General features: G+C 54.5%; 11 protein-coding genes across 11 annotated transcripts; 7 read left to right on the forward strand and 4 right to left on the reverse strand.

The window, feature by feature from the left end:
• Positions 1-1,894: 1,894 nt before the first annotated feature.
• On the forward strand, positions 1,895-2,973 carry CLAFUR5_09760 (Arginase; the record flags this gene model as incomplete). The annotated part of the gene is made up of 3 exons (XM_047908908.1): positions 1,895-1,978; positions 2,033-2,162; positions 2,210-2,973. The coding sequence occupies 3 exons, from the start codon at positions 1,895-1,897 to the stop codon at positions 2,971-2,973; spliced, it is 978 nt and encodes a 325-aa protein (XP_047765975.1).
• A 1,376-nt stretch (positions 2,974-4,349) lies between these two features.
• On the forward strand, positions 4,350-5,918 carry CLAFUR5_09761 (Allantoinase; the record flags this gene model as incomplete). Its single annotated transcript, XM_047908909.1, has 1 exon — positions 4,350-5,918. The coding sequence occupies one exon, from the start codon at positions 4,350-4,352 to the stop codon at positions 5,916-5,918; it is 1,569 nt and encodes a 522-aa protein (XP_047765976.1).
• A 507-nt stretch (positions 5,919-6,425) lies between these two features.
• Positions 6,426-7,379, forward strand: CLAFUR5_09762 (uncharacterized protein; the record flags this gene model as incomplete). Its single annotated transcript, XM_047908910.1, has 1 exon — positions 6,426-7,379. One exon carries the CDS (start codon positions 6,426-6,428, stop codon positions 7,377-7,379), a length of 954 nt encoding a protein of 317 aa, XP_047765977.1.
• A 614-nt stretch (positions 7,380-7,993) lies between these two features.
• Positions 7,994-8,347, forward strand: CLAFUR5_09763 (uncharacterized protein; the record flags this gene model as incomplete). The annotated part of the gene is made up of 1 exon (XM_047908911.1): positions 7,994-8,347. The coding sequence occupies one exon, from the start codon at positions 7,994-7,996 to the stop codon at positions 8,345-8,347; it is 354 nt and encodes a 117-aa protein (XP_047765978.1).
• Positions 8,348-10,174: 1,827 nt separating this feature from the next.
• On the forward strand, positions 10,175-11,216 carry CLAFUR5_09764 (uncharacterized protein; the record flags this gene model as incomplete). The annotated part of the gene is made up of 3 exons (XM_047908912.1): positions 10,175-10,367; positions 10,421-10,480; positions 10,555-11,216. The coding sequence occupies 3 exons, from the start codon at positions 10,175-10,177 to the stop codon at positions 11,214-11,216; spliced, it is 915 nt and encodes a 304-aa protein (XP_047765979.1).
• A 698-nt stretch (positions 11,217-11,914) lies between these two features.
• On the reverse strand, positions 11,915-12,580 carry CLAFUR5_09765 (uncharacterized protein; the record flags this gene model as incomplete). Its single annotated transcript, XM_047908913.1, has 1 exon — positions 11,915-12,580. One exon carries the CDS (start codon positions 12,578-12,580, stop codon positions 11,915-11,917), a length of 666 nt encoding a protein of 221 aa, XP_047765980.1.
• A 368-nt stretch (positions 12,581-12,948) lies between these two features.
• CLAFUR5_09766 (uncharacterized protein) lies at positions 12,949-13,599 on the reverse strand (the record flags this gene model as incomplete). Its single annotated transcript, XM_047908914.1, has 1 exon — positions 12,949-13,599. One exon carries the CDS (start codon positions 13,597-13,599, stop codon positions 12,949-12,951), a length of 651 nt encoding a protein of 216 aa, XP_047765981.1.
• A 979-nt stretch (positions 13,600-14,578) lies between these two features.
• CLAFUR5_09767 (putative dipeptidyl peptidase 4) lies at positions 14,579-17,062 on the forward strand (the record flags this gene model as incomplete). The annotated part of the gene is made up of 2 exons (XM_047908915.1): positions 14,579-15,131; positions 15,252-17,062. The coding sequence occupies 2 exons, from the start codon at positions 14,579-14,581 to the stop codon at positions 17,060-17,062; spliced, it is 2,364 nt and encodes a 787-aa protein (XP_047765982.1).
• Positions 17,063-18,083: 1,021 nt separating this feature from the next.
• CLAFUR5_09768 (uncharacterized protein) lies at positions 18,084-20,963 on the forward strand (the record flags this gene model as incomplete). The annotated part of the gene is made up of 2 exons (XM_047908916.1): positions 18,084-18,117; positions 19,018-20,963. The coding sequence occupies 2 exons, from the start codon at positions 18,084-18,086 to the stop codon at positions 20,961-20,963; spliced, it is 1,980 nt and encodes a 659-aa protein (XP_047765983.1).
• Positions 20,964-21,438: 475 nt separating this feature from the next.
• Positions 21,439-23,675, reverse strand: CLAFUR5_09769 (Phosphoribosylaminoimidazole carboxylase; the record flags this gene model as incomplete). The annotated part of the gene is made up of 2 exons (XM_047908917.1): positions 21,439-21,686; positions 21,929-23,675. The coding sequence occupies 2 exons, from the start codon at positions 23,673-23,675 to the stop codon at positions 21,439-21,441; spliced, it is 1,995 nt and encodes a 664-aa protein (XP_047765984.1).
• Positions 23,676-24,334: 659 nt separating this feature from the next.
• On the reverse strand, positions 24,335-25,269 carry CLAFUR5_09770 (60S ribosomal protein L18-B; the record flags this gene model as incomplete). Its single annotated transcript, XM_047908918.1, has 5 exons — positions 24,335-24,412; positions 24,466-24,808; positions 24,867-24,967; positions 25,031-25,068; positions 25,260-25,269. The coding sequence occupies 5 exons, from the start codon at positions 25,267-25,269 to the stop codon at positions 24,335-24,337; spliced, it is 570 nt and encodes a 189-aa protein (XP_047766470.1).
• Positions 25,270-26,019: the final 750 nt, after the last annotated feature.

A 26,019-nucleotide genomic window follows, 5' to 3' on the forward strand; every position in this document is an offset into this window, starting at 1 on the left:
ACAAAAGGTTCCGTAGTCGAATGCAGACGATGCTGAAGTGCGCCGTAGGAGGCGTCTCAGCATTCGCGTGGTGTTTGGGAAAGGTAAGACTACGTCTAGGACCTCGACCATGACGCATAGACGTCCAAATCTGTATCGTTCGAAGCGTTTGGCCAAGTCGTTGATCGCTCGTGGCCTCTGATTCATGTGGCCAAGTTGATTGGTCTTGGCTGGAATCCTCTGTGGCTTCCGATGACTCGGCGTCCGGCCGGATATACAACGCCAGCCACCACTCAGACGAGCTTTTCTTCCCTCCCAACATGCATTTTCCTGGGACTGAAATCCAAATATTCGCGACGCTGGGCGTTTGACGTGAGCAGACACACCGCAAGCGGCGAGGAGATCCGCGACAGCCAGTGTGTGTCAAGCTTCCTCACCCGGCGGGAAATCTCCTTGGACGCTGCGGCACAGTTTCGTACCACTCGCTGTCGGAACGGCATGCAGCATGCATCGATAACCGCGCAAATATTGATGTGTTCCTTCAAGATGCCGAGGTGGACTTTGGTAGACGGAAGAGAAGACGCAGCAGGTGAGGTCAAGAAAAAGTTGCCAACGTTCATTGAGCAGGCAGGAACGAGCGAGCAGCCACGCGAAGGTCATCAACTTCACTCTCCAGATTCGGACTACAATCCACACTTCCGATGCTGGTGTAATCACACGCTGCTCAGTGTGGACGCATGGCGACCGGTACGGCTTGATGCACTCTAGCGACACCGCATTGCTGTCGTGTAGCATCAACATTTCCATGGTCGCAGCGCGCAGCGTGCGACATGCATTGTACTACTATCCGCCTCTCGATGGCGCGAAGTAGCCGCGAGCGTGACACGGCCTTCTTCAGTCCGCGGATGCACGCCCCTGATGGGTGGTCTATCATCTAGGACCGAACCTTGGACACGCAAGGCGAAGCGTCTGCTCCTGCTATGGAAGATGCATCATCGATGCATGCCACTGGTTCGCGTGAGCTCTGATCGATGGACAGATCGCATCGAGCCAACGTGGAGTCAGCTAGTCGCCTCCGATGAAGGATGTTGAGACTGAACATGGCTGCACTCACCACTGCTTCCTGATCCGAGCGAGTGCCACAGTTGCGGGATTCAAGTCTGGCTATATGCCGCTGTCAGCCATGCCAGGTGACATACATCCAGCACTATGAGACGGATGCTTAAGATAGGGACTGCGAGGCTCCGGTGGTGGTCTGCAGTCTGTCTTTCGCAGCACGATCCGATATGTCGATTCTGTGCAAAAGGCGTAGTTGATGGACTGCTTAGCGCGTGGTGTGGGCATAAGAAAGTGCGGGCTGTAGATAGCTCCCGCTTCGCGAGCTCGTGCGTCGAGCTGGAAAAGACATCTCATAGTCCTAAAAACAATCCAAGCCGCTCAAATAGCATTCACTTCGACACGCATGCACATATCCACAGAGTCACATGCTCGTCTATCGGCTAGTCACGGCTAGACGTCGGAATTAGATAACAGATTGCAGCGTGGGGGCGCGTGGGATATCATACCGCGTCAACCTGTACTTAGGGATATCTGTCGGTACATCCTTCACTTAACGGTCAACTCCAACTTCAAGAACGGCACCACAGGAACCCAACAGAATTTGCTCTCGTAAACGCAGATAGGCCAAGTATATGTTCTCTGATCGCCATCAGTAGACTCTTTCCTTCCTTCTGGTAACTTTCATTGACACGAAACAAGAAGACGCGAACAATAGACAATAAACACATTCCTCGCGGAATAGAGCATTTCAGCACACGTGGAAGTCTGCGTCGTTTCATCACTTATCTTATAGAGGCAGATCGCACATCTACACAGAGTACTCATCCTCGACACAATTAGATCCACCGCAAGCAACATGGACGTGTCGACTATCCAGAACAAGTTCCTTTCGAGAGGCAACGAGCTCGGTCTCGTGGCTGTTGGCTTCTCAGGCGGACAGGTAAGACCACTTACCACCAGAGCCGCGAATGCCACATGCTAACATATCGCGCAGTGCAGACCAGGCACAGATGCTGCACCCATGGCTCTGATAGAATCAGGTCTGGTTTCGCAGCTTTCCGACGACCTGGGCTACGATGTCAAGTATGACGGCAAAGTACATGCCTACGGCGACCTCATGCCACGTGAGAACACTCCTTAACGATTCCTCAGCGACATACTGACCTTCCAGCATCAGACGATGACCCCGACTACCGTGGCATGAAGAAACCTCGCGCCGTCTCAGCAGTTACCAAGCAACTCAGCTCCCAAGTCTACGATCACGCTCGCGACGGTCGCTTCGTCCTCACCCTAGGCGGTGACCACTCGATCGCAGTCGGAACCATCAGCGGCACAGCCAAGGCAACAAAGGAGAGACTAGGAAGAGACATTGCAGTGATCTGGGTCGACGCACACGCAGACATCAACACCCCCGAGACAAGCGATAGCGGAAACATTCACGGTATGCCGGTAAGCTTCCTAAGTGGATTGGCAAAGGATGACGAGGACAAGCCATTCGGCTGGCTCAAGGACGAACACCGCATATCGACTACGAAGTTGGTCTATATCGGCCTACGCGACGTGGATCGAGGCGAGAAGAAGATTCTCAGGGATAACAACATCAAGGCTTTCAGCATGCATGACATCGATCGTCACGGCATTGGAAAGGTGATGGACATGGCGTTGGGGTGGATTGGTAGAGATACGCCAATTCACCTGTCGTTTGACGTGGACGCGCTGGATCCAATGTGGGCGCCGAGTACAGGCACGCCGGTGCGAGGCGGTTTGACGTTGAGGGAGGGCGACTTCATTGCGGAGTGTGTTCACGAGACTGGGAGCTTGATTGCGCTGGATTTGGTTGAGGTTAACCCGAGCCTGGAGGAGCATGGTGCGGCGGAGACGGTGAGAGCTGGATGCAGTATTGTGAGATGTGCTCTTGGTGATACGCTTCTATGAGGCAAGAGGAATCCTTGAGCACAAGCTATTCACATGCGACTCGATCAGTTCCATGTGCAGCTTTGGGCATGCAGCAATGTCTCTCTTTGGCCAGTAGATGATGCACTGCATGAGGCAGCAGCATTGCAATGATAGACTAGATTAGACTATCGCAAGAAGCAGCAATGCTAACCTTCAACTGAATAATTGTTTTTCAAGCTTCCGACAGCTGGATATCACCGATCTGGCTCGCGGTCTTCACTCTTGCAGCTTCCACAGCGCTTGCAGCGGAACACAGAAACGTTCCGTGGCAAGTACCAGTGAGATCATCGAGCCATCACGCGACATTTCCTTCAATGTTCTCTTTATGTACAGATGGCACGAGCATCTGTCTATGTTCTCGTGCTCTTCCATCACCGCTCGAACAGCTTCATAAGACTTTCACCGACGAACATCCCATCGCTTCCCAGCAAGACGACCAATCCTTCATCTCGCGGATCGAGAGCGCAGGCTCGGCTACTGCAGGCTGGTCTCGAAGGTGACGGCCGGCCGGCAGCGAAGAACGTGGCCCATCGTCTGGCAAGCTACACAGCTAGCTCTTCGAGTCCTCCTCCTACGCGTGTTCCTATCGAGTAATTCTTACTCGATCAAATGCTTTGAGTTTGGACGTCGGCGCGTTCGAGCTTCCCGATTCGAAAGCGTTGGGGACATCCTCTGAGCGTCCGATCATGCAGAGCAAAAATGATTGCGAGGACCTGGCAAGACACAAGACAACACAAGGATATGATGTTGAAGAAGAAGGGCAACGAGACGGTCTTATCAGTGATATGATGGACGATGTGCCCGCGCATTCCGAGGAGTGCCGAGGGGGCGACGACACGCTATCGGCACGCGCCTTATCTCGAACCTCTGCTGCTACTCAACCACCCCTTCCTGCAGCTCTCACCGGCCACTGATAGGCCTCAAACTCGATACGATCGAGTAATATATGGCCCGCGACCACACACACGCGCAGCGGCGACCTCTCACCTTCCCAGGCTGGCTCTTGCGGACTCTGCAGACCCGAGGATACACCCTTTGTTCCCATGGCGCGCCATTGCCCTCGTGTCAAGCTGGCTGAGTATGCTTCTGCTGCCATTGTGCGGCAGGCCTCATTGCCCCGGCTGGGGTACACCCTCTTATGCACTCCTCTTATCTGCTGCTCACGCCCCTCGTAGATGTCTTACTACTCTCGTGGCTTTGGTCTGTGGTCAGCAGTATTGTTTCTTGTTATGCTCTCGTAGCTTGAACTTAACGTCACTGGTCTTCACGCACAAGCAGACTACACTTCTTTATTGACCGCGACAACTGAAAGACGACCATCTCGAGACGACAACACCAGAAGATCGAGTATCATCATGGCTCCTTTCGCGACAGGAACCGATACACCACACGCAGTCGATGGGTCCCCGATTCTGCCTGGTGTAGACGCGTCACAAATCACGGTTCTGGCCTCGTCGAGAGCTGTTATCGAGAACAGACTTACCGCCGCGACGATTGTCGTATCAAGATCGAGCGGCAAAATCACCTCCATCTTCGACTCCATACTTCCAGCTTCGTCTTTCCCCGATGGCACCCCATACACAGACTACAGCCCGTATGTGCTCATGCCCGGGCTTGTGGACGCACATGTCCACCTCAATGAGCCGGGAAGAACAGAGTGGGAGGGCTTCTGGACCGGAACACAAGCTGCGGCATTCGGAGGCGTGACGACCGTGATTGACATGCCGCTAAACGCGATCCCACCTACCACGACTATACAAGGGTTGAAGGAGAAGGTGGCAGCTGCGCGGGGGAAATGTTGGGTTGATACAGGCTTCTATGGCGGCATAGTGCCGGGCAATGTCGAAGAGCTTAAGCCTCTGGTCAGAGCAGGCGTGCGCGGGTTCAAGGGATTCCTCATTGACAGTGGCGTGGAAGAGTTCCCAGCCGTCACATCGTCAGACATTCGGAAGGTCTTCGAGGAGTTGGCCGACGAACCTACTACGGTCATGTTCCACGCAGAGATGGTCCCGCCAGTCACTGCGTCCGTTGGGGATGATGCGCAAACTCCACTACCTCCCTTGGAGCCAACGGGACCACTGAACAAGTACCAGACATTCCTCGACTCACGACCCTCGTCGTTCGAAGTGTACGCAATCCTAGAGGTCCTGAGCCTTGCCCACCTGGCACCGAGGCTGCCTCTACACATCGTGCACCTTTCAGCAGTGGAAGCAATTCCGATGCTTCGAGACGCCAGGGAGAAAGGTGTCAACATCACAGCAGAGACTTGCTTCCATTACCTAAGTCTGGCAGCCGAGAACATCCAAGATGGCGATACGAGACACAAGTGCTGCCCTCCTATACGATCAGCTTCCAATCAAGACGGCTTGTGGAACGAGATGCTACTCCCCTCAGACAGCGTCATCAAGACCGTCGTATCAGACCACTCTCCCTGCACGCCCAACCTCAAGCTCCTGCCCTCTCACGTTCCCGGTGCAGAGGGTGGCAAAGCAGCAGGCTGCAACTCAGACCAAGGCAAAGGCGACTTCTTCACCGCATGGGGCGGCATCAGCTCCGTCGGTCTCGGCCTCAGCATTCTCTGGACAGAAGCCATGCACCGCAATTTAGACGCTGAAGAAACTCTCCTAAACGTAGCGAAGTGGTGCTGCTACAACACAGCGAAGCAAGTAGGCCTCGAGCACAGGAAAGGATCGCTATCGGTAGGCATGGACGGCGACATATGTGTCTTCGACGATAAAGGCACGTTTGAGGTTGAGCCGAGTACTATGCTGTTCAGGAATAAGTGCTCGCCGTACGAAGGCAAGACGCTCAGAGGGTATGCGAGGGAGACTTGGCTAAGGGGGCGCAAGATCCATAGCAGGGAGCAGGGATTCAAGATGGCGAAACCGGTTGGCGAGTTGTTGCTGGAACCTAGGCGAGCGTAAGCTTCGCGTGCTGTTGTTCCCAAGGGTTCGTAGTTCGTAGCGAGGAAAGGTACTCCGCAAGCTTCTTCTTGCTCGCTTGAAATGCTGGAGATCCGGTACCGCCTTTGTGTTGCAGTTACTGGTTGTGAGGAGATCGCGAGAGGAGGAAAGGCACTGGACATTATTGGTAGGTGTAAACACTTGTGTTAGATTGAGTTTGGTCTGCCGTTAGTGTCCGGTATGCGTTGGGGGCTGCTATGGGCTCGCTGCAGGGAATGTGCGTGTGCTGAGACACCGCTCCATCTGTGATTGAGATCTTTACCAAGATCTTCTCGTTGTTCATCACACTTGCTGGTACCTCATATCATCGCCGCCGCCGCTTATGAAAATCGAGCAGATGGATGTTGCGTCTATCTATTAGCTGCGTAGATGGAGGATAATACTTTCATCAGTCAGCAAGAGCGAGTGTTGATCCTGCCATGTAGACTGCGGCTGAGGTGAGGGCATCGCAATCGACACACAGGTATCATGTTTTCCTCCCTCGACCATCGCAAGTTGCGAATGAAACTCCAATCTGACCTTATCGACCATGGCATCGGAACAACACGACAAGAAAATGGTACGCCACCGGAACCGAGACATCTTCGCCAGCGGAGCGCCGGTCTTCTGCGGACCACGAACGAGCCACTCGAAGTCATCACAGTCGGCGTGCCTAGGACTGGGACGGCCTCCATACTCGAAGCCATGAAAATCTTAGGCTATGGTGATATCTGGAATGCCCGGGAAATGCTCAGAAATCATCAGACTGGGTTCTGCGGCAACATGCTTCACAACAAGCTCACCGCATCTGGAAAACAGCCTGAAGTCGAGCAATTTGAGTCACTCTTCCGAGGCTTTCGACATATCTCTGGCGAGTTCGTGAGCTGCATGGCCGCAGACCTGATCCGGGCATATCCGGAGGCCAAGGTTATCCTCACCGTTCGCGAAGATGAGGAGCGCTGGCTACGGAGTGTTCTGGAGACCCTCTGGTATAACTACTCAACATGGTCGCATTGGCTCCTGCGTAAGATCGACCGGCAATGGCGCGAAATGGCCACTTTCCTGAGCCCGTTCTACGAGCGCTTTTGGGGTGGTGATTCTGCTGTGCATGGTTTGAGAGTCTACAGGGAGCATAAGGCGATGGTGCAGAGAGTGACTGAGCCGAAGGATAGACTGCTGGTGTGTGATGTTAAGCAGGGATGGGGACCGCTCTGTGGGGTTTTGGAGAAGGATGTGCCGGCTGAGGTCTTCCCGAAGACAAACAGTGTGGACGAATACAGTGTTTTGTTCAGCACTGCACGCCGTAATGCTTTACAGTCATGGGTCGGTTGTACGATACGGAAGGGTGGTCTGCCGGTAATGCTGGTGGCGGTCCTGGTGATGTACAGATCTAAGGTGATTTCGTCACTACACGCAGCCTTGACGAAGGTCGGACTGGTCTGAGTCCGCGGTAACACTGCGAATGTGCGTGTTCCTAAACGGTGGGTGCTGATGAGGGGCTTTCGTTGCGAGAGATGGCCTGGAAGCATGTCATCAGACTGAGCTTGCTCACGTGTGAGATGATGATCGGATTCTCACGGAACATGATCTTGACATCAGCGTACTGCTTACGACATCAGCAGGAGTATCACGCGGCATTGCAACGAACATGAGGTCAGACAGCATCCATGTACTGTACAGAATGTCGAAAGAGGCTCTCTGCACCGAAGAGTCTCTGGAGAACAGCCTTTATGGTATAGACAGCTTCGAGTCACGACCCGTCTCAGGACTACGAGGGTATCCCTTCTACAACCACCAACTTTCCTGTCCATCGTTTCGCAGAGGTCAAGACGGATTTTAATGCCGAGCTCAGGAGTATTACTACACCTGCTGATGTGTCCCCTCTCATTCCTGGTCCAGCACATTCCGACGCCCGGCGACGCGGCTGCCAACCACACCGAGCCACCTTGATATGGAAGCAAAGGATGTTGCTTAGTATAACATGATGTCTGCTGGCCTCTCACTCTCCCGATCAACCGACTGCGCCTCGAACGACTCGACATATAACAGCCTCAACGATGTCCGCAAACTCAGCTTACCGCCGCGTTGGCAAAGAGAGCTACACATACCAGATCACAACCTCATCGACCGATTACGATCACAAGCAAGACCAATACACCTCTTACTTTGGTCCAATACGAACCATGTTCCGCCGTTCGGGCTCCTACAAAGGTTTCGACACGACATCGCCACGATCCACGAGCGTAGCTTCGAACGGCTCGTCGAAATCTGGGAAGGCCTGGCAATGGCTGCACGACATCAATGAGAAGCACGACAGACTCATCAAGAGGCTGCACCTTGCACCTGATCGACCGCGTCGAAGGTCGCCGGCGATTGACATTATGCCGTCGTATACTCAGCTTGGGTACTAGGGTCGATATAGACGGGATACATGGCGTCGATAGCGGGATGTTGGGCTGGTGTTTGTGCGATTGCAATTGAGAAATTCAGGGTGTTCGATGCGACTGGCGTTGATTGCTTGTCGAGGGAGACGGATATGCGAAGCGCAGGAGTTGTAAAGTAGGATCGAACGATGGAGGTGAAGAATGAGCACTGAATGAGATACGGTTGATGGCAATCCTGGGAGATCTTGACTGATGTCCCCACGAGTCACGACCCGGAGCAATACTCAATAATAGCCATGGCAAAACACATGTAGCCGCTTCGGCACCATAGCGAACTCCTCGACGGTCACCCTAAGCGACGCTCGCTTGTTCTCTTGCAGCCGACTCGACGTTACGCTACCGGCAACTAGAGCAATAGCAGTACACAAATGCAGCCTAATCGAGCACGCACTGGCTAGGGTACCTCCCGGAGACCCTGCATGCCAAGCACACTATTGCAGCAATACGTCAACGGGCCTAACGATTTTGACAGCTGCATGCAAGCGGCCCTTGTGCAGTATTGCTGTCTCACTGATATCGCGAACAAGATTACGACTCGACCACTTTCGCAGATACGTAATTTCTTGGCCGTCAAAGGTGGCAGAATGCCAGAATCAGGAAACCGTTCCCTCTCAACAACGGCCGTGTTGACTAATCAGGCTGCGTATGCCTTGCTGACGACTTCAATTCCCCCGACTTATTACGTAGCCTCATTCTTATCATGACCCTCATTTGGTGATTGCGACCGTGACCGCTAGCGAAGCGTAATCGGGATGACTTAAGCACTAGTACGATGACCGTACTGAGGTCAATGCTGACGGCGTAGGGCGTCGGCACCCTGGCAACTCGCGAAGCACTCTGACCACTATTGCCTTGGCAGGTCCTATTGGGGATAGCAGGCACGCGACGAGCAGCGCGGAGCTAACGATTTTGCCTTCTGTCACTTCTTCTGGACTGTTTCTCGATCGGCGGCCGCACCGCACCCGCGCGCCGTTCCTGGTTTGTGATCACGCGTCTGCGAACTGTGAGGTCCACTTCGCGATGATACGAAGCGTGGCCGGTCCCAAGCGGGATAGATCGTCGAGTTTACTTCAGCCGGCTCCAGCTGGAAGAGGTATGTGGGCTGTTGATCTGGATGCTCGCGGAGACGACAGAGGTAATCATTCATTGTCGGCTGCAAGACGTGTACACGGTGCTTCCAGCCGACCTTGATCTGCCAGTCGAGCTGTAGGGCGAATGGGCGTCAGTGCCGAACAGGATTGTATGCAGGAACAAGGTGGCTAGAGCTCCAAACGAGGATCAGTCGCTTCTTAATCAATGCTGTTGCAGGGCGTAGCCTGGATGTCCTCCAGATCAAATGGCGCAAACGCCGATGCTATCACGCATATGGTCGTGCTTCAGGCATACCGGTCCCGGATCACGACCGACCAAGATATGATCCCGGGCTCTTGGGCTGCAGGAACGGGCAGAGGCCGCTATTGATCGACAGTCAGCAAGTGCTTGTTCATCCTATGAGACATCCGTGCGCTTTTCATGTCTGTGTCAACACCTCTGACACCTGTCCTGCAGACAGCAAGTCTACCAACAATCACGTTTGCAGAATCTGGCCACCTCGCTTGCAGGACCGCGCGCGGCGAGCAATAAATCCTCCACACCGAAAGTTGGGCGAGAAGAAGGGTGGCAAGATCTGTACAGATAGCGGCTGATGGCAGCGTACGCCTGTATACGTGAGCTGAAGCTGCATACCAGGACTCCGCGGATTCACGGCTTTCCATAGGATTATTCCCGCGTCGAGTGAGCCGATAACCGTACTGGATGGGGAACCTGCACATGGGGGAGGACGACACGGCAGAGTACCTTCCTGCCTCCGTGTACATCATGCCCTCAGCGATCACCATCATGAACGAGGTGCGGAATCGTCCACCGCTGCCGTCGAAACACAGCGCGCGAAGACTGAATCAACGGCCGTCGAAGCAGAGCTTGGGGAAGGCGCCTTCTCGGGTTTCAAGTATGTAACGCGGCCCTGAGGATGTGCGGCCGCTGTTCTGACTTGGCTGGTAGCTTCGAGTAGCGGTTCGGCTTCGTATGCTGGACTTAAGAGGGATGTCTTATACCGAGCTAGTAAGTCTATCGACTCATGGAAGGCGACTGGCCATGTGTTTGACACCTGCTTACCTCTCACTCTTTGCTTCTAGTCAATGAGTTCGACCTACCCGGCTCCATGGTCAGCGAATATGCCGACTTACTCACACTTTTGTCCTACGACCTGACACCGTTCATGTCGCAAGGCCAGACCTGGTGTCTATGTCGAGGGAAAACAGATGGCAGATCACCATGCCAGCGCCTAATTCCAGAAGTGTACCTGCGCGCATCAGTCGGCAAGATCTTGATAGCGGCCGAGAAGCCACATCTCCAAGGCGATGACCTAGTCGAAGAGCTCGCGACAGCCTTGTCCTATGCCATCTGCTCCGAGCATCACCGAACCATCCACAAGGTCGTCCGAGCCTTGGAATCCCGCGAAGCCGTGGAGCGATGGCGCAGCCGCCATTCGTGGGCTGGAAGGATTGCGACACCGACGCCGGAGGAGCCCAGCTTCGACATCACAGATGACATGCTGGCCGCGGCGGTGGAGAACGCACATCTCGACGGCGTGTACTCCGAAGATGATATGCTCGCTGCATATGGAACCATCGATAGGCTGAAGATGGAGCGGCAGCACCAAGAGTATCTACGCAGATCTCGTCGAGGCAATCGGAGCGAGTCTGACGCAAGTTCGATCAGTTCTGCCAAGAAATTGCAAGAGCTGCGAAAACGAGTGCGAAGTTTCGAGAGTGGAAGGATGCTGTATAGCGCATAGCATCTTGATGTGGATCATCAGTTGGCGGGTTGTTCTTTTGGTTCGAGCGGGCGCTTTTCATATGTAGTTGTGTATGCCAATAGGGGCTGTGGGTTTCGGGTTTGTGGCTTGAGTCTGGCTGGATATCTGACACTTTGTTGCTAAGGGAAATGTCACGAGGGCCGCGCATGAGGGGCGCGTGGTAATTCTGGGACACGAGCGCGAGTGTGATGCCACTGATATAGCTCTGGAGGCGTTTTATGTTCCTGTACGATAGCGCGCATGTCCAAACTTCACCTAACATCTCCAGGGGTCATATCGGATTCTCAGCATTTCGGTAGCGCGCGGGTATATCCTCTCACGACAAGGATGCGTTGGCTGACAGAACGGCGTACTTTTCGACACGCTTCCGAGATGCTGAGAATCCGAAATGGCCCCTATAGATGTTACACCGCCTCCCATATTTATCTCACGATCATCAAGCTCGCTGACCGGAGTAGCCTGCAGACGTCCCTCGATCGATGGCAACGTGTTTGCGGTCCAACATCGGCTTCATCCAAGACTCCGGCAGTAGCCTGGAGAAGCGAAATGGTTCCATCGCAGAGTTCTCAGAAAGAGGTCTTGAGGCAGGGGCGGATGAGTTGGCCGAAGTGCCGCAGCTAAATACGTGATGCTGGAAGCTGAGCTAAAGTCCTTTCACAGAACGTTCAGTCGACTTTTCACTCGATATCTGAAATATAGATGGAGCCATTCACCTTTCTAGCCTCTGTCAGACGAGGCCGCTGACACTGATCGCATTCGCCGTATTCGGTCGTGGTGAGGTACAGCTGGCTTGCTGCGGTTAGAACATCGAAAGCTCGTGCATTCTTGGACGTCCTTATTAGCCCTGCTTGTCGTTTGGCCTCGCACACGCAAAGCTCGCCGACCAGTGGATCTCCTTTGAGTTCGATCTCGAGGTCATGTCTGCTGGTTCGGATAGATAGGTGTAGGATCTCCCAGAAGTCCCTCAGAGAGTATGCTGCGTTCTTAGGGCCCAATATCTCGCAGTTGACGTCCAGCTCGACATGTCGAAGGAAACGTGCATTGGTGCCCAGTCTACTGAACCAACGCGACAGCGCATGGGTGGTCTCGTTCATGCTTAGCACATGGGCGCCAATACCAACATTGAACGTCTTGTCCGAGAGGTAAAGTGACAGGACTTCGACTCTGAGAGCTTTGCAAGTTCTTGCCAATGCGGGTTCCGGGATCATCGATATTCCATAGCCTGTCATATCCTTTCTCCAGGTGAGCCTCAGCAGGTCTATCGGGTCATGTTCGACCACTAGGTAATGGTAGATCTGATTCCTTATCTCGGAGGGCAAGTTGAAGAGCATATTCCGTGGCATGGTAGAGATGAGCGCAAGTGTCACGGAATGCGTTGTTCGTGGCTGAGAAGCTCGTAATGTACAGACGTCGAGAAGTGTCGTAGTCGTATGCCGTGGCTTCCGATCGAAAGTTGGACGAGTCGATTCCGTCTGACACCGGACAAGCTGACTAGGTACCTTGCGAATTGACCTCTATTTGTAAAGAGTCGCAAAAATATCGAATCTGGCGGACGTCCCAACGTAAGCTGAAAATGTTGTGTGACGTTTGACAAGCAGTCAAAGCATGGATGTGGCGCCGGCAAACAGCCGCTAGCGAGGACCACGGCCGCACATGTGAAGAGGCTGCATCGGCAGCCGAACGCCTTGCCGATATCACACCTTCTTCCACTTCAACACGTGATGATATTGTCCCAATTCTTCTGACGAGTCTGTCGGCCTTGACCGAACGTCTCCAATCTCGAGAGACCGCATTGGTTGCAGCGCCCTTCCTTAACAGCCTCGCAGTAACATGTGCTGTACTCTTTCATCACGTCCAATAGTCTTCGGCCGTCTCTGACTGCGCTCTTCTCAACTGCATCTCTCAGACGGCAGAGACATCTTGGTCGACCGTTCATCTCGAAACGAATGCTGCCATTCCTTGTGTCCATCTCATACATGGCATCGCCTGGCATAAGACCGTCATCCCAGGCATAGCAAAGCCCATCGATGATCATGCTCAGTCGAGTCAAGAAGTTCGCCTGCTCGCCTAGCTTGTAGCACCATCGCTGGATCCGAAGGTCGAATTCGTATAGTCGGATATCGCCATAGTTATGGTATCCAACTTTGCCGAGGAAAAATGAGTTCTCGGAGTAGAAGATGCTCAACACCTCCTCGCGCAGCATCTTGCATGTGAAGGGCAGCGCAGGCTGATGTAGCTTGGTCGTGCTGGAGCCCGCACAGAGTGGTTCGACATCCAACAGGCGATCCGTCTGGACCACTGTGCGCCAGATCGTGTTCCTGAGCTCGCCTGGCAGCGTAAGAAGGTTCGCTGGGCTTTCCATGGTGGGAGGAAAGCTATAGCATCAGTAGCAGCAATAGCCAAGGGAAGCTGTCACAGTCGTTTCCTTGTAAGCCTCTACCGCACCTTATGCCTCCTTTGCTAAACGCGAGGCAGTCCATCACCGATAGATCACGCGTGGTATCAGCCTACCATGCTGGCCGCCGCATGTCTACATCTCGCGGTGGCGTGACAGTCGTTTCTCGAGCACCAGAGCGGTCTGGCACGCGTGCCAAAGGGGTATGGTGCAAATGAACACCATATTGACGGTGTGCAGGGAGGATGGTCCGGTACATGTTGATGTCGGGGAGGAGCTTCGTGAAACAGTCTCGGGAAGGAAGCCGTTCCGAATCACCAGCCGGTTTCGGCTTTGACGCATGCGCATCTCTACTCCCTCGTCCACATCAACCGATTCTATTCGACGTCCAACGATGGCTCTAGGTCGGCGAGCCATAGCAAAACAACGCACAGAACCATCTCCTCCATCTGGTTGACCTGATCTCTGGCCCGGCCGAATCTAAGCGGAAGCCCGATATGTACGAAGCTGCAGCCAAGACGTCTCTAGCCTCGAACAAGCTGCTCTCCGGCAGAAAGCCTCTTGGTGCTTGTCGATCACCAACTCCAAGACGTCCAATGAGGAAGGTAGCACTCACAATGCGAGTGCCAAGCAGCTACCCACCGCTCGTGGTAGGTGAGCGGAGGCGGCGTAGATGAAGACGGTAGGGTCGTGCGATAAGAATCTATTGGCAGTGACAGCGTATGGGTATTACAAAAAGCCGGTCTCGTGCTACCCACGCGAGCAAGGTTGACGTTGATCTTGACTTAGAGTCGAACGTTGTCGTGTGCCGATACAGGATAGGAAAGGACGAGATCTGACAGTATAGCAAGACAGCAAGTCCAGGACCGGTCTGGCAACAGCAGCGATCGAACGGCCACTTGAGCGCGCATTCTGGACTTGAGCAAACACACTTGTACTGCTCAGCATGACCATGTCCAGACTCCTATCTCTGGCATTACTGCTAGTATCAGCCACGGCTATCGATCCTCCGAGGCAACCGCATCAACCACTTGGAGGAGGCGACAGGCGTCTAACGTACAACGAGACTACACCAACTGCCCGCAACACCGCCACTTCTCAGTCAGTATCCTGGATCTCAGGAGACGAAGATGGCCAATACGTCCTGGTCTCTGGGGGCGCACTGGTCTTCAGAAGCATAGCTAGTGGCGCCAACAGCACGTTCGTAGCTGCCGACAAAGTGCCTGCAGACTACCATGCATACACCATCAGTCCTGATCAGCAGCGAGTGCTGTGGGCGACCAACTACACCAAGCAGTATCGCCATTCCTACTTCGCCAACTACCTCATTCAGGATGTTGAAACTGGGGATACTACACCACTCGTGGATGACCAGGTCGGCGACATTCAGTATGCCGAGTTTGCACCCGCGGGGAATGCTATCGCCTTTGTGAGGGGCAACAACATGTTCATCAACAACAACGGCGAGATCACGCAGGTGACATCTGATGGCGGACCAGGTGAGTACAAATGACTGCCGAGCTAGTAACCACGGCTCAAGCTGTCTTGCACTGCGCGCTCACAGAGCCAGTGGATACTAGGAAACTCGTTGACAACAGCTAATATTTTTGCTCTTGTAGACCTATTCCACGGAGTACCTGACTGGGTCTACGAAGAAGAGATCTTCGGAGATCGCAAGACATTCTGGTTCAGCCCGGATGCAGAATACATCGCCTTCCTGAGCATGAACGAGACAGGCGTGGAGACTTTCACGATCCCATACTACATGAACGACCAGGAAGTGGCACCGCAATACCCTCGTGAATTGGACCTTCGCTACCCAAAAGTCGGATCGACCAACCCAACAGTTGACTTCAACATGCTCGAGGTGGCGTCAAACACTATTCGCAACGTCCCGATCACTGCGTTCGAACGTGACGACCAGGTAGTTGGAGAAGTTGCGTGGGTTACTGAGGATCATTCAGCTGTCATCTACCGCGTGTTCAATCGTGTGCAAGATCTAGACAAGCATGTATTGGTCGATCCCGTTGCAGGAACCTCGCAGGTTGTCCGCGAGCGAGACGGCACCGATGGCTGGCTCGACAACACGCTGGCGATACAATACATCGGAGCGATTGGAGGCAGTGGTAATGCCACGAACGGGACTTACCAGAACGCAACTACATCTACCGATGCCTACTACGTAGATGAGTCCGACGAGAGCGGCTGGATGCACATCTACCTCCACTCTGTCACAGGCGGCGAAGCCAAAGCCCTTACGTCTGGAGAGTGGGAAGTTACCTCAATCCTCAAAGTCGACACAACCCGCCAATTGATCTACTATCTTTCCACCGAACACCACAGCACGGAACGCCATCTCTACTCCATCAACTACTTCACTGGCGAGAAGACGGCCCTCGTAGACGACTCAGTCCCCGCCTACTGGTCCGCCTCCTTCTCCTCAAAAGGCGACTACTACATCCTCTCCTACCAAGGCCCCGACGTCCCCTACCAAGAAGTCTACAGCGTCAACTCCACCACCTCCCCCCTTACTGTCTTAACTTCCAACGCCGGCTTGGTAGCCAACATCAGCACCCTCGCCCTCCCAAACATAACCTACTTCGAGCTCCCCCACCCCGACGGCTACAGCCTAAACGTAATGCAACGCCTCCCGCCCAACTTCGACCCCACCAAAAAGTACCCAGTCCTCTTCACGCCCTACGGCGGCCCAGGTGCCCAGGAGGTCTCCAAATCCTTCAAAACTCTGACCTGGCGCGCCTACATCTCCTCAGACCCCGAACTCGAATACATCACCTACACGATCGACAACCGCGGCACAGGCTACAAAGGTCGCGCCTTCCGCAGCACCGTTACCGGCCACCTCGGCCGCTTGGAGCCCCTGGACCAAATCTGGGCAGCGGAACAACTCATGGCCCAGAACTCCTTCATCGACGCCGAGAAAGTGGGCATGTGGGGCTGGTCTTTCGGTGGGTACTTGACCGCCAAAGTCCTCGAGCAAAACTCCAACGTCTTCTCCCTCGGCCTCATCACGGCGCCCGTCTCCGACTGGCGTTTCTACGACTCCATGTATACGGAGCGCTACATGAAGCGGCTAGAAGACAACGAGGCGGGCTACAACGAGACTGCCGTGCGGGACGTGGATGGGTTTAAGAATGTCCGAGGCGGGTTTGCGGTTATGCATGGGACGGGGGATGATAATGTGCATTATCAGAATTCTGCTGCGTTGGTGGATTTGTTGGTGGGGGGTGGGGTGGGGCCGCAGAAGATGGAGATGGTGGCGTTTACGGATAGTGATCATGGGATTGTGTATAATGGGGCCAGGGCGTGGATTTATCGGTTTTTGACGGGGAGGTTGTGGGAGGAGAGGGAGAGGGAGAGTGGGGGGTTGGTTGTGCAGCATCAGTGGAGTAGGAGGGAGGTTGTTGTTTGACGTATATTGATAGATGGAAAGTGAGGGAAGCATGATAGTGGTAGTGATTATGAACTTGCAGTAGCTGTTGTATTGATCAATTGCTATATATGGATGATGAGCGTGAGGCTTGAGCTATGTTCTGTAGGTGAAACGTTGGAAGAGGCCGGCGTCGTGAAGCTGATGCTTCTGTCCTCAGTCTCTGGCACAATGTGGTCAGCACAGGAAAGGGGGAGACAAAGTATGTCCCGCTGCAAGAGTGCGGATCGGTTGCGGGAGATGCCCTGTGGAGGCGCTGATATGAGCTGCACAGCCATGTCATCCGGAAGAAGACCCCTTCGAATCTCTGTTTCGAGATATGCCGGAGCGAATGTGGACTCCGCGCTATCAGTCATTACCCATTTCTAGACCTCGAACGGCGAAGTACGGATTCGCTGCTCATGTTAGTCATTGTTTGTGATCAGGCCATCACTATCGCCATCGCTCTCAGTATACAGCGGTTGGTGCTTCCCAAAGATCCCGATGGACATTACCCGACGAGAATCGTCTGCTGCTGAACACACAAAATGTTAGTCACACGACTCTTGTCTTGCCGCATTTCTCATTATCGAGCTGGCGTCTCGGCGACGGCCAACAACTCTTGACATGCACCATTCCTGGTTGCTCAAGGCTTAATTGCGGTGCCCGAATAGATCCTGAATTTCTTGACACGGCGGATCCTGGCTTCGCGTGGTCTATCTGGGAGGTACGTACCCAAGATTGAAGTCATTTCGCTGCAAGATGGGGCTTCAACCAGTTGGAAGCCTTCCACGTTCTCCGGCGAAACGAGATGATGCGCGTGTTGCTCTTCAGGAGGCGCAGGCGTGGGAGCGCATCTGGCTGACAATCTTTTCGTGGCACCTGAAGAATCGTGTAACCCTGGAGCGAGATGGATGTACCTTTTGGAAGTACTTTCTTTTGGGCGGCGGCGCTGGAGCGGAATGGCAGCGATCAGTGAGCAGCAATGTTGCATCATTGCAGACCTTGATGGCGAGCAAGGCCGATGGTGTGCATAGTGAGATGGCGTCGGTGCTGCAGTTTCTTCACTGTGGTGGTTGTGCGTACGCGACGCCGCAGTTCAGGCGCAGAGCGAACGAGAATGATCCTGGCCGGCATCTCAAGGGCGGCAGGATGATGTTCGATGCAAGAAAGAGGGAGGTGCTTGGGTGGTGCAGCAGCCTAGCAGGCCTGTCACAGCGTCATAGACGCATTTAGTAAGGCTCGCAGCTTATCACAAACGCGGGTCGTGGCCAGGAATACCGTTGCACTTCAAACAGGAGCAAGATTCCACGTATCTCATGGCAGCATCATGACAGAGGAGTACAAGCGAGAAAGTAGATAGATTCCTGTCTCACATAGCGGCTGCTGATCAGTGTGCGACGAAGTGGTGCCACAAGGCGGCGCCCTGCGCCATCAACATCACTGCGAGACGTCTGCCGCCATCGGAGTATTAGATACCAGCACGACTCTGCCGCAATCCCCTTCTTACTGCCTGCTTTGCCTACGATACCACCGCCAAACAGTGTTTCGTCCAGCTCCGCGACATCTCTCCATTGGTGGGGAAACGGCATTACGCCTTGGATCGCTGGCGATCGCGTGTCGGATATGTGGTACTGAGGTATAGCTACCTGAGCTACGACTAGCCGCGCCTTCGGGCCTGCACAGCTGGAGTGTCGTCTGATCGCGCGATATCACATCAACAAGCACGTGGTCTACACTGCAATACAGGGGGAAACGCACCGCCGTTCCCTCGACTGCAACATCAACATACCGGTGTGTGGTCTGCAACGAGGCCGAACAACAAGAACGATACAATACCGCGTCGCCAGCCCTTATCGCGGTCCATCCCCGGCGGCGATCAGTCGTGAGCTCACCATCACCGCATCTGGCAGCTGCAACACCACTACACACCTGCGCTACTTTGCTACTCGGTTGAGCGGCGACTGGCCTCTACACCACTACTGACACTCGCACGACCTTGTTGCGGCCCTGCGCCGACGAACAAAGCACTTGCGACTGCAGCAAGCACCTATCTGTCCTTATCGCCGCTTCAGCTTCAGCCACCATGGCTTTCCAGCAGCCACAGCAACGACCGCAACCCAGCAGGCACATCTCCATCCCACAGCAGCAGTCCGAAGCAGCACCATTGTCGCCAGCACGGAAGCGCACCGTCGAAGAGTCCCCGGAATGGATCTTGTTCACACCGCAGAACGACGGACGCTCCGTATCGTGCACGTCGCAAACGCCCCGCACGGCGACACATCTCTCGGACTTTGGATCGTTGGAAACTCATATCAAATCGCAACCCCGGGGCCGAAGTCACGACGACGAGGATGGTGGGTCCGAGGAGGACGATGAGGCCGAACTTGACAGTCTAGATGACGGCCTACATGCCTTCCACCACCCTTCGTGGTCAGCCGGCTCGCAACCTCTAGATCAGAGCGGCGGGACAGTGCTGCCAACACACGATGGATTTGGTGGCTTTCCTGGCTCATCAGCGGCATTACAGGAGCAACTGTGGCAATTCGAGCGATACAACCCAGCGCGGAAGAACAAGCATGTGAGGCAGCGGAGTAGTGTGCAGCGACGGCTCGGCGTCTTGGAAGAGGAAGAGCATCTATCGCCGGAGGATGAGAGGACAGCACGAATCGAGAAGTGGCGATTGGACCAGAGCAGAGCAGTCTTGGAGGAGATCGAACGTGAGACTAGGCGTCGGCGAAGGCGAATGTCCCGGATGAGCTCTACTGTTGGCAGTGATGTTCGGAGGCAGTCAATACACGATGCGCTTGCGTCGAAAGTACTGACAAGGCAAGATTCTGTTATCCACGAAGCAACAGAACCTGCAGAGAACGAGACATCAAAGCCAAGCGACTCGTTCTGGCGGCGCATTACCAGGAAAGTGATTCAAGACCTAATCGGCCTGGACGAGACCACGCTCTCCGTCATCTTTGGCGAACAACTGGTCGAGGATTCGTCTCCCACTCCCACTCAACCTTCACCCATTGCCGCCGCTGTACAACGAGAATCACGCGTTGCCTTCCACGACTCCAAGCCGACCTGGGAGCTCAAGCTGCTCGATCGCATAGCCCGCGAACTGGGCATCTTGGTCCACCAGCTCTCCGACTTCGACGGTACTGCCTTCAAGACCTACAAGAACGCCCAACAACAGAACATCGAATACGCCGGCCTCCCTCGTGACTTCCCACGCCAACCATCACTCCGACAACGAAGGCGAGCAGAGAAGGCGCGTGCTGGTGAGGCTTCATCCGAGGCTGTCTTCACACCAACGGTGCCACAATCGCCACTACCGCAGACAGAAGAGACGGATACATCGTTGTGGGGCATCGAGGAAGAGCCAGAGGAGGCTGCCGATGATGAGACTGTCGCACTGCAGCAAGAGCGCGAGTACTGGGAGAAGGATATCGACGTGAAGATGATCTTCCAATACCTCAAAGACCGCTTCGCGAAACAGTCTGAAGACGCACCCGTTGCCCCGGCCGAGCTCAGCGGACCACTTCCTGCATCCTGGGCGACGAATGTTGGCGCTTCGGCCTCAGCTTTGAGCACATCACCCGAAGGTCTGCGCAGAGCTGAGATCATCAAGAGACAGCACCCGCTCGTGTCGCGTGCCGCCGAACGCGCAGCACAGCGCGCTGAGGCCACCGCTGCGCAGAATCGAAGGCGGGAATCACTGCTGCGACGACATCAGATGCAGACGTTGATGCAGAAGAGGAGCAGCAGCTGTGCTAGTCAGAGCACTAAGCGTAGTCGACACAGCAGAAGCGGTAGCTCGCGACATTACTGGGATCTTGGTGGGAGTGTGGGCAGTCATGGTAGTGGGCCTGCCATGTCTTCTGCACTGGGTGGATGGGGCGAGGTGTAAGTTGAGGTGGGCCTGGGAGCATTACAGCCACTATTCGGATCTAGAATTTGTGTCCCCGCGGAGGCGAGATTCTGTGTTGGGTACTACGTTGTGAGCGTTTGAAGGACAGCGAGCGCAGCTGTATGATACCACTTGATATAAGGTCTCAGCTAGCATGTTAGCAATGAAGCCAGCAAGCCTTTTACAGGCGAAGCAGTATTTTCCTCTCTATCTATCAAAGATACATGTACCTTCCTCATATTCCATATTCCATGAATGACGATACATCGCTAAGCTCCCAAGTTCAAAACTTGCAAACATACATTGTACCTCCACCACATCCACCTCCCTCTCACCCACAAAAAGTACATCTCCGCCCCCCCCCCACCCTCTCCAGATCCCACACCAACAAAACCCACACACCCCGTCCCTCCCTCCCTCCCTCCCTCATCCAACCCAGCCCAACATATCCACCCCCCCCCTTTCCATCAACCATCTAAACCGTCTTCTCACTCCCACTCCCACTCCCACTCCCACCCTCACTCCTCCTCGACGAGGATGTTGTTCTGGAACTACTCTTACTGATACTCCTCAAGAGCGAGAATCTCCGACTATGGCCGGGGCTTCCAATTCCGTTTGGGGGGCTGGTGATGTTGTAGCGTTTTGTCTCGGGGACGTCGGCGAAGGAGGTTGTTTTGTTGTTCGTGTTGGCGTTCGCGATGGGGATGGGGGGGAGGGCTTTGCCTGAAGACCGCTGGAGTCAGTATGTTGGACGGGAGGCTTTCTGGGGTCGTGAGGTGATGTGAGGTGAGGTGAGGTAAGGTCAGAGGCTAGAGGCTAGAGGTATACATGATGAAGTATGTGCATTTTCCGTGTGGGTAGGGTATCTACTCGCTATGGAGGATCTAGGGATTGTATTGTATCGTGTGACTTTTTGATGATGGATGCGGAAACCGACGAGGCTGAAGGAACAAATCACTTCTTACCCAAATACTGCTCCGCATACGCCTCCGCCCCAATCTCCACCAACTTCTCATCCTTCGCGCGCACTTCCCTCTCAGAATCAGCCATATACGTCTCCACCCTCCGTCGAATCTCCATATCCGCGCTCCCAAGAATTCTCGCCGCAAGGAGAGCCGCGTTGACGCTATTATTGATGGAAACCGTCGCGACAGGCACGCCGCGCGGCATATTGCAGATACTCAGCAACGAGTCCATGCCATCTCCAATACTGGGCTTCACGGGGACGCCGATGACGGGGAGAGGCGTGTAGGCGGCTGTCATACCGGGGAGGTGAGCGGCGCCGCCGGCTGCGGCGATGATGACGCGGATGGTGGTGTCTTTGGCGCTGGTGGCGAATTCGGCCATCCAGGATGGGGTGCGGTGGGCAGAGGTTATGCGGGTGGTGTAGGGGATGCCGAATTTGGAGAGGATCGATAGGCCCGGTTGGAGGACGGGGAGGTCGGAGTCGGAGCCCATTACGATTGCTACGAGGGGGTTGGACTCTTGCTGGGGAGCGGAGTCGGTGGTTTCTGAGTCTGCGGTGGTGGTGTTGGCGCGGGAGATGGTCGGGGTGGGTTTGGGCTTGCCGGCGTCGACGTGGTCTATCATGGGTTGGATGAGGCGTTCGGCTTCGGACATGGTTTTGGCGCAGACGGTGATGTGGCCCATTTTGCGGCCTTTGGTTGCTGTGCCTTTGCCGTAGAGGTGCACTTTTGTTCGGCGCTGCTTGATGGCTTCGCGAGCGGCGATGAGGTGCGAGTCGGGTGCTTCGGTGCCTAGGATGTTGAGCATGATGCTTGGTTCGCGGAGTTCGAGGTCTTCTTGGTGGAGCGGTAGGTCGAGGATGGCGCGGAGATGAGCTTCGTACTGGGAGACGGGGCAGCCTTCGATCGTGTAGTGTCCAGAGTTATGCGGTCGCGGTGCGATTTCGTTGATGAGGATCTCGTCGTTCATGAGCAGGAACATTTCCACGCCAAAGACACCTTTGCCCCAGAAGCAGGAGACGGCATGTTTGGCCAGTTCTTGAGCTTTCTTGTTGATCTCCTTACTAACACCTCTTGCAGGAGTGTATGTGAGCTTGCAGATGCTGTCTTCGTGGATCGTTTCTGTTGTTGGGAATGAAAGCACCTCATTCTCCGTCTTGACCACCATGACTGCCAGCTCCATACGGAAGTTGGCCCACTTCTCTGCGTACAGCTCGCGATTCGCGCCCAGTGCTTCCAGCGCAGGCTTGAAATCCGTCTTCGTCTTGATAGCAAAGTTGCCTCGTCCATCATACGCATCCTTCCTCGTCTTCAACATCAACGGCAGTCCCAACTCGCCACTGACCTTCTCCAATTCCCTAATCGTCGGCTCCTCCAGCGCGACACTCTCCGCCGACGCCACTCCATACTTCTTCAGATGCCACTTCTGCAAAAACTTGTCCTGGATCGTCCGGATCGTCTTCCAGCTGGGCTGCACATCGACCTGCTCACAGAGCTCCTCGAGCATTTCCGTGTCCACATGCTCAATTTCCACCGTCACCACGTCGGAACGGTTAGCAAGCTCCTGTATCGCCCGTCGGTCTTTAAAAGAGCCATTGACGTGTCCGTCGTGGTTTGCGACTTGCTTCGCGGGTGATCCGGGCTTGTCGAGGAAGTTGACTTTGATTTCTAGCAGGTTTGCGGCTTCCACCAGCATGCGACCGAGTTGGCCTCCGCCAAGCACTCCCACCGCTTTCTCAGATGCCATGTCGTCGCGAGAAGTATTGTCTGGGATCAAGCCAGGAATTAGCACTTCACTCCTTAACAGTATATGCCGTTGGTGGTCTCATTCATGTTCTTCACGAGTGAATGTGGTGCGCTTTTTGGCGCGAAAAAGCTGAACCGAAGTTTGGGAGACAGCTTGTGACTCGAAAGTGAGAAATTACCCTTCACAGGAGCGAGCTAGGTTTCGAGCTTCACGGGACATAACAGTTTTATAGCTAACATCGCGACATCACGGTACAGCGGTAGCATGAACACCCGTTCCTGTCAAATGTCTCCATCACGAGCTCCTCCAATGCATCCGAGCCTCCGACGCTAATTGCTAGAATGGCTTGGATGGGCAGTGCAGCAAGGGTGTATCACGGGGAAACCCTGGCGCGTCTTCACGACTACTGAGATGCGGAGGCACGATGGTGGCACAACAGTGGATATGATAAGAGAAGCGCGAAGAAGCAGTGGTGATCGGACGTTTTCGTTCGTAGCACTGCAGATTTCCTAACAGGATCGGCAAGTGCCTTGTCATGCCATGGAAGAAGAGACATTCCGGCATCCCGAGCCGATCGTGCCCAAATGTAGCACGCCAGCCATTCCTGCGCCGAGTCCACGCCTTGATACCATCTAGAAGATACACATAATGTGCACTTCTTAGACCTTGAAACCACGCGACCGTCTGCGACCACGGGCACGCTCGAACTTGCGGCCCTTGCTCTCGACGAATGGCTTCTGTAGGGGCTGTTAGCAGTTGCCCGACGTACGAAGATACGATTGAGACTTGCCTTGTCGGTGTGTGGGCCGAAGCCGAAGTGCTTGACGGACTCACGCGAGTTCTTTGGTCCACGGAGGAGGATGACGTTGGAGCCAGTTGGTGCCTTGAGGGCGAGCTCGTCGAAGGTGAGGCACTCACCGCCGGCCTTGAGGATGCGGGCACGGGCAGTGGCAGTGAACTTGAGAGCGCAGATGCTCAACTTTGGAACCTCGAGGAGACGGTTGTCATCGGTGACAGTGCCGACGACAGCTCGGATCTTGCCATCCTGCTGCTCAGCGTTGTGCTTGTTGGCGGAGATGGCCACAATCTTGGAGATCGAGAGTGGTGGGGTGTTGATGCGCGACATGCGCAGTCTGTTTGCCCAGTCAGAGATCTGACTTGCTCCATATTCCTGCTATTCTCTTCACGTACCTCCTCAGAACGGTAGCATTGAACTTGCTGTCGGTTCGGCGGTTGAGGAAAGTGTACAACTTGTGCAACAGCTTTCGGTACGGGTTGGTGCTGGATGGCGCCTAACATTTTCATGTCAGACTCGCAGATTCTTTCACCTCTGCTCAAAAGTAAGGTATATATACCTTTCGGTGACCCGAGGACACGTGGTGCTTGTCGAGATCTGTACACAGTGGCTGTTAGCATGATATTCCCTCTTCAAATGTGCTGGGGGAGGCCTCTGGGTCGGTGCGGTTTTCGAGGTGTGCGATGTGTCTCCCAACGTGCGTTCCTTCTCCTTCGCAACCACGACCACAACCCCAGCGCATCCGACCCAGTGTCCACCCTCCACATGCTTTCGCATCTTCGACGTACCGATACCCATTGCGGCGGTGTTGTTGACTTGACTGGCGCGACGACCTTGAGGAAAGAGCGACTGGACAAAACGTGAAGCCGAGATTTGAGATTGAGCGAAAACCCGCCAAGATTTGTGGGAAGTGGGTCAAACTTACATAAGCTTGCATCTCTAGCGCGCCTTCCTCGATCGTTTCCCCTTCTTGTGGGCTGCACGACGACACTTCACCTGTACATCCTCATACCTCCTCATCGTCCTCCCGAAGCTGAACGAAGGCCTTGATCAATGGTAGTCTCATTCACACTACCCGCTGGTTGAGAGCAACATTCGATGGCTCAGTCGGGAAGTTGCATCGTTCTTTGAATATGCTCGAGGTTATAGCACACCATCATCATCCGTCAGATGCCTCTATGCAGTCTCTGACTTATCAGCGGTCAATGTTCCGCTGCATGGTCGCTGCATAGGGAATGTGTGAAGCTTAGCAGTGGCTGGCAGCAAACACCGGCCATATCCTGGTAGTTCTGCCGGAGCATGGTGGTGTTCTCCAAGTTCACCTTATCTCGACCATACTCCTCACTCATGTCCGCGCCCACTGGCAATCCTGGACGAGGTCGAACACGAACCGGCCGCAGGAAGACGTTGCACCTGGCTGCATGTTTCGCACTGTTGTCGTTGTTCTTGACCATGCGTTTCAAGCATGTATTTGTGCCTGTTCCTCAGGCGACTTTCATCCATGCGAAGATGGGCGCTGGCTGGACCTATGGCAATAATCAAGGCATG

The sequence above is a fragment of the Fulvia fulva genome, chromosome 9 (assembly GCF_020509005.1).
Source record: "Fulvia fulva chromosome 9, complete sequence".
In the NCBI taxonomy this organism is placed as follows: Eukaryota; Fungi; Ascomycota; class Dothideomycetes; order Mycosphaerellales; family Mycosphaerellaceae; genus Fulvia; species Fulvia fulva.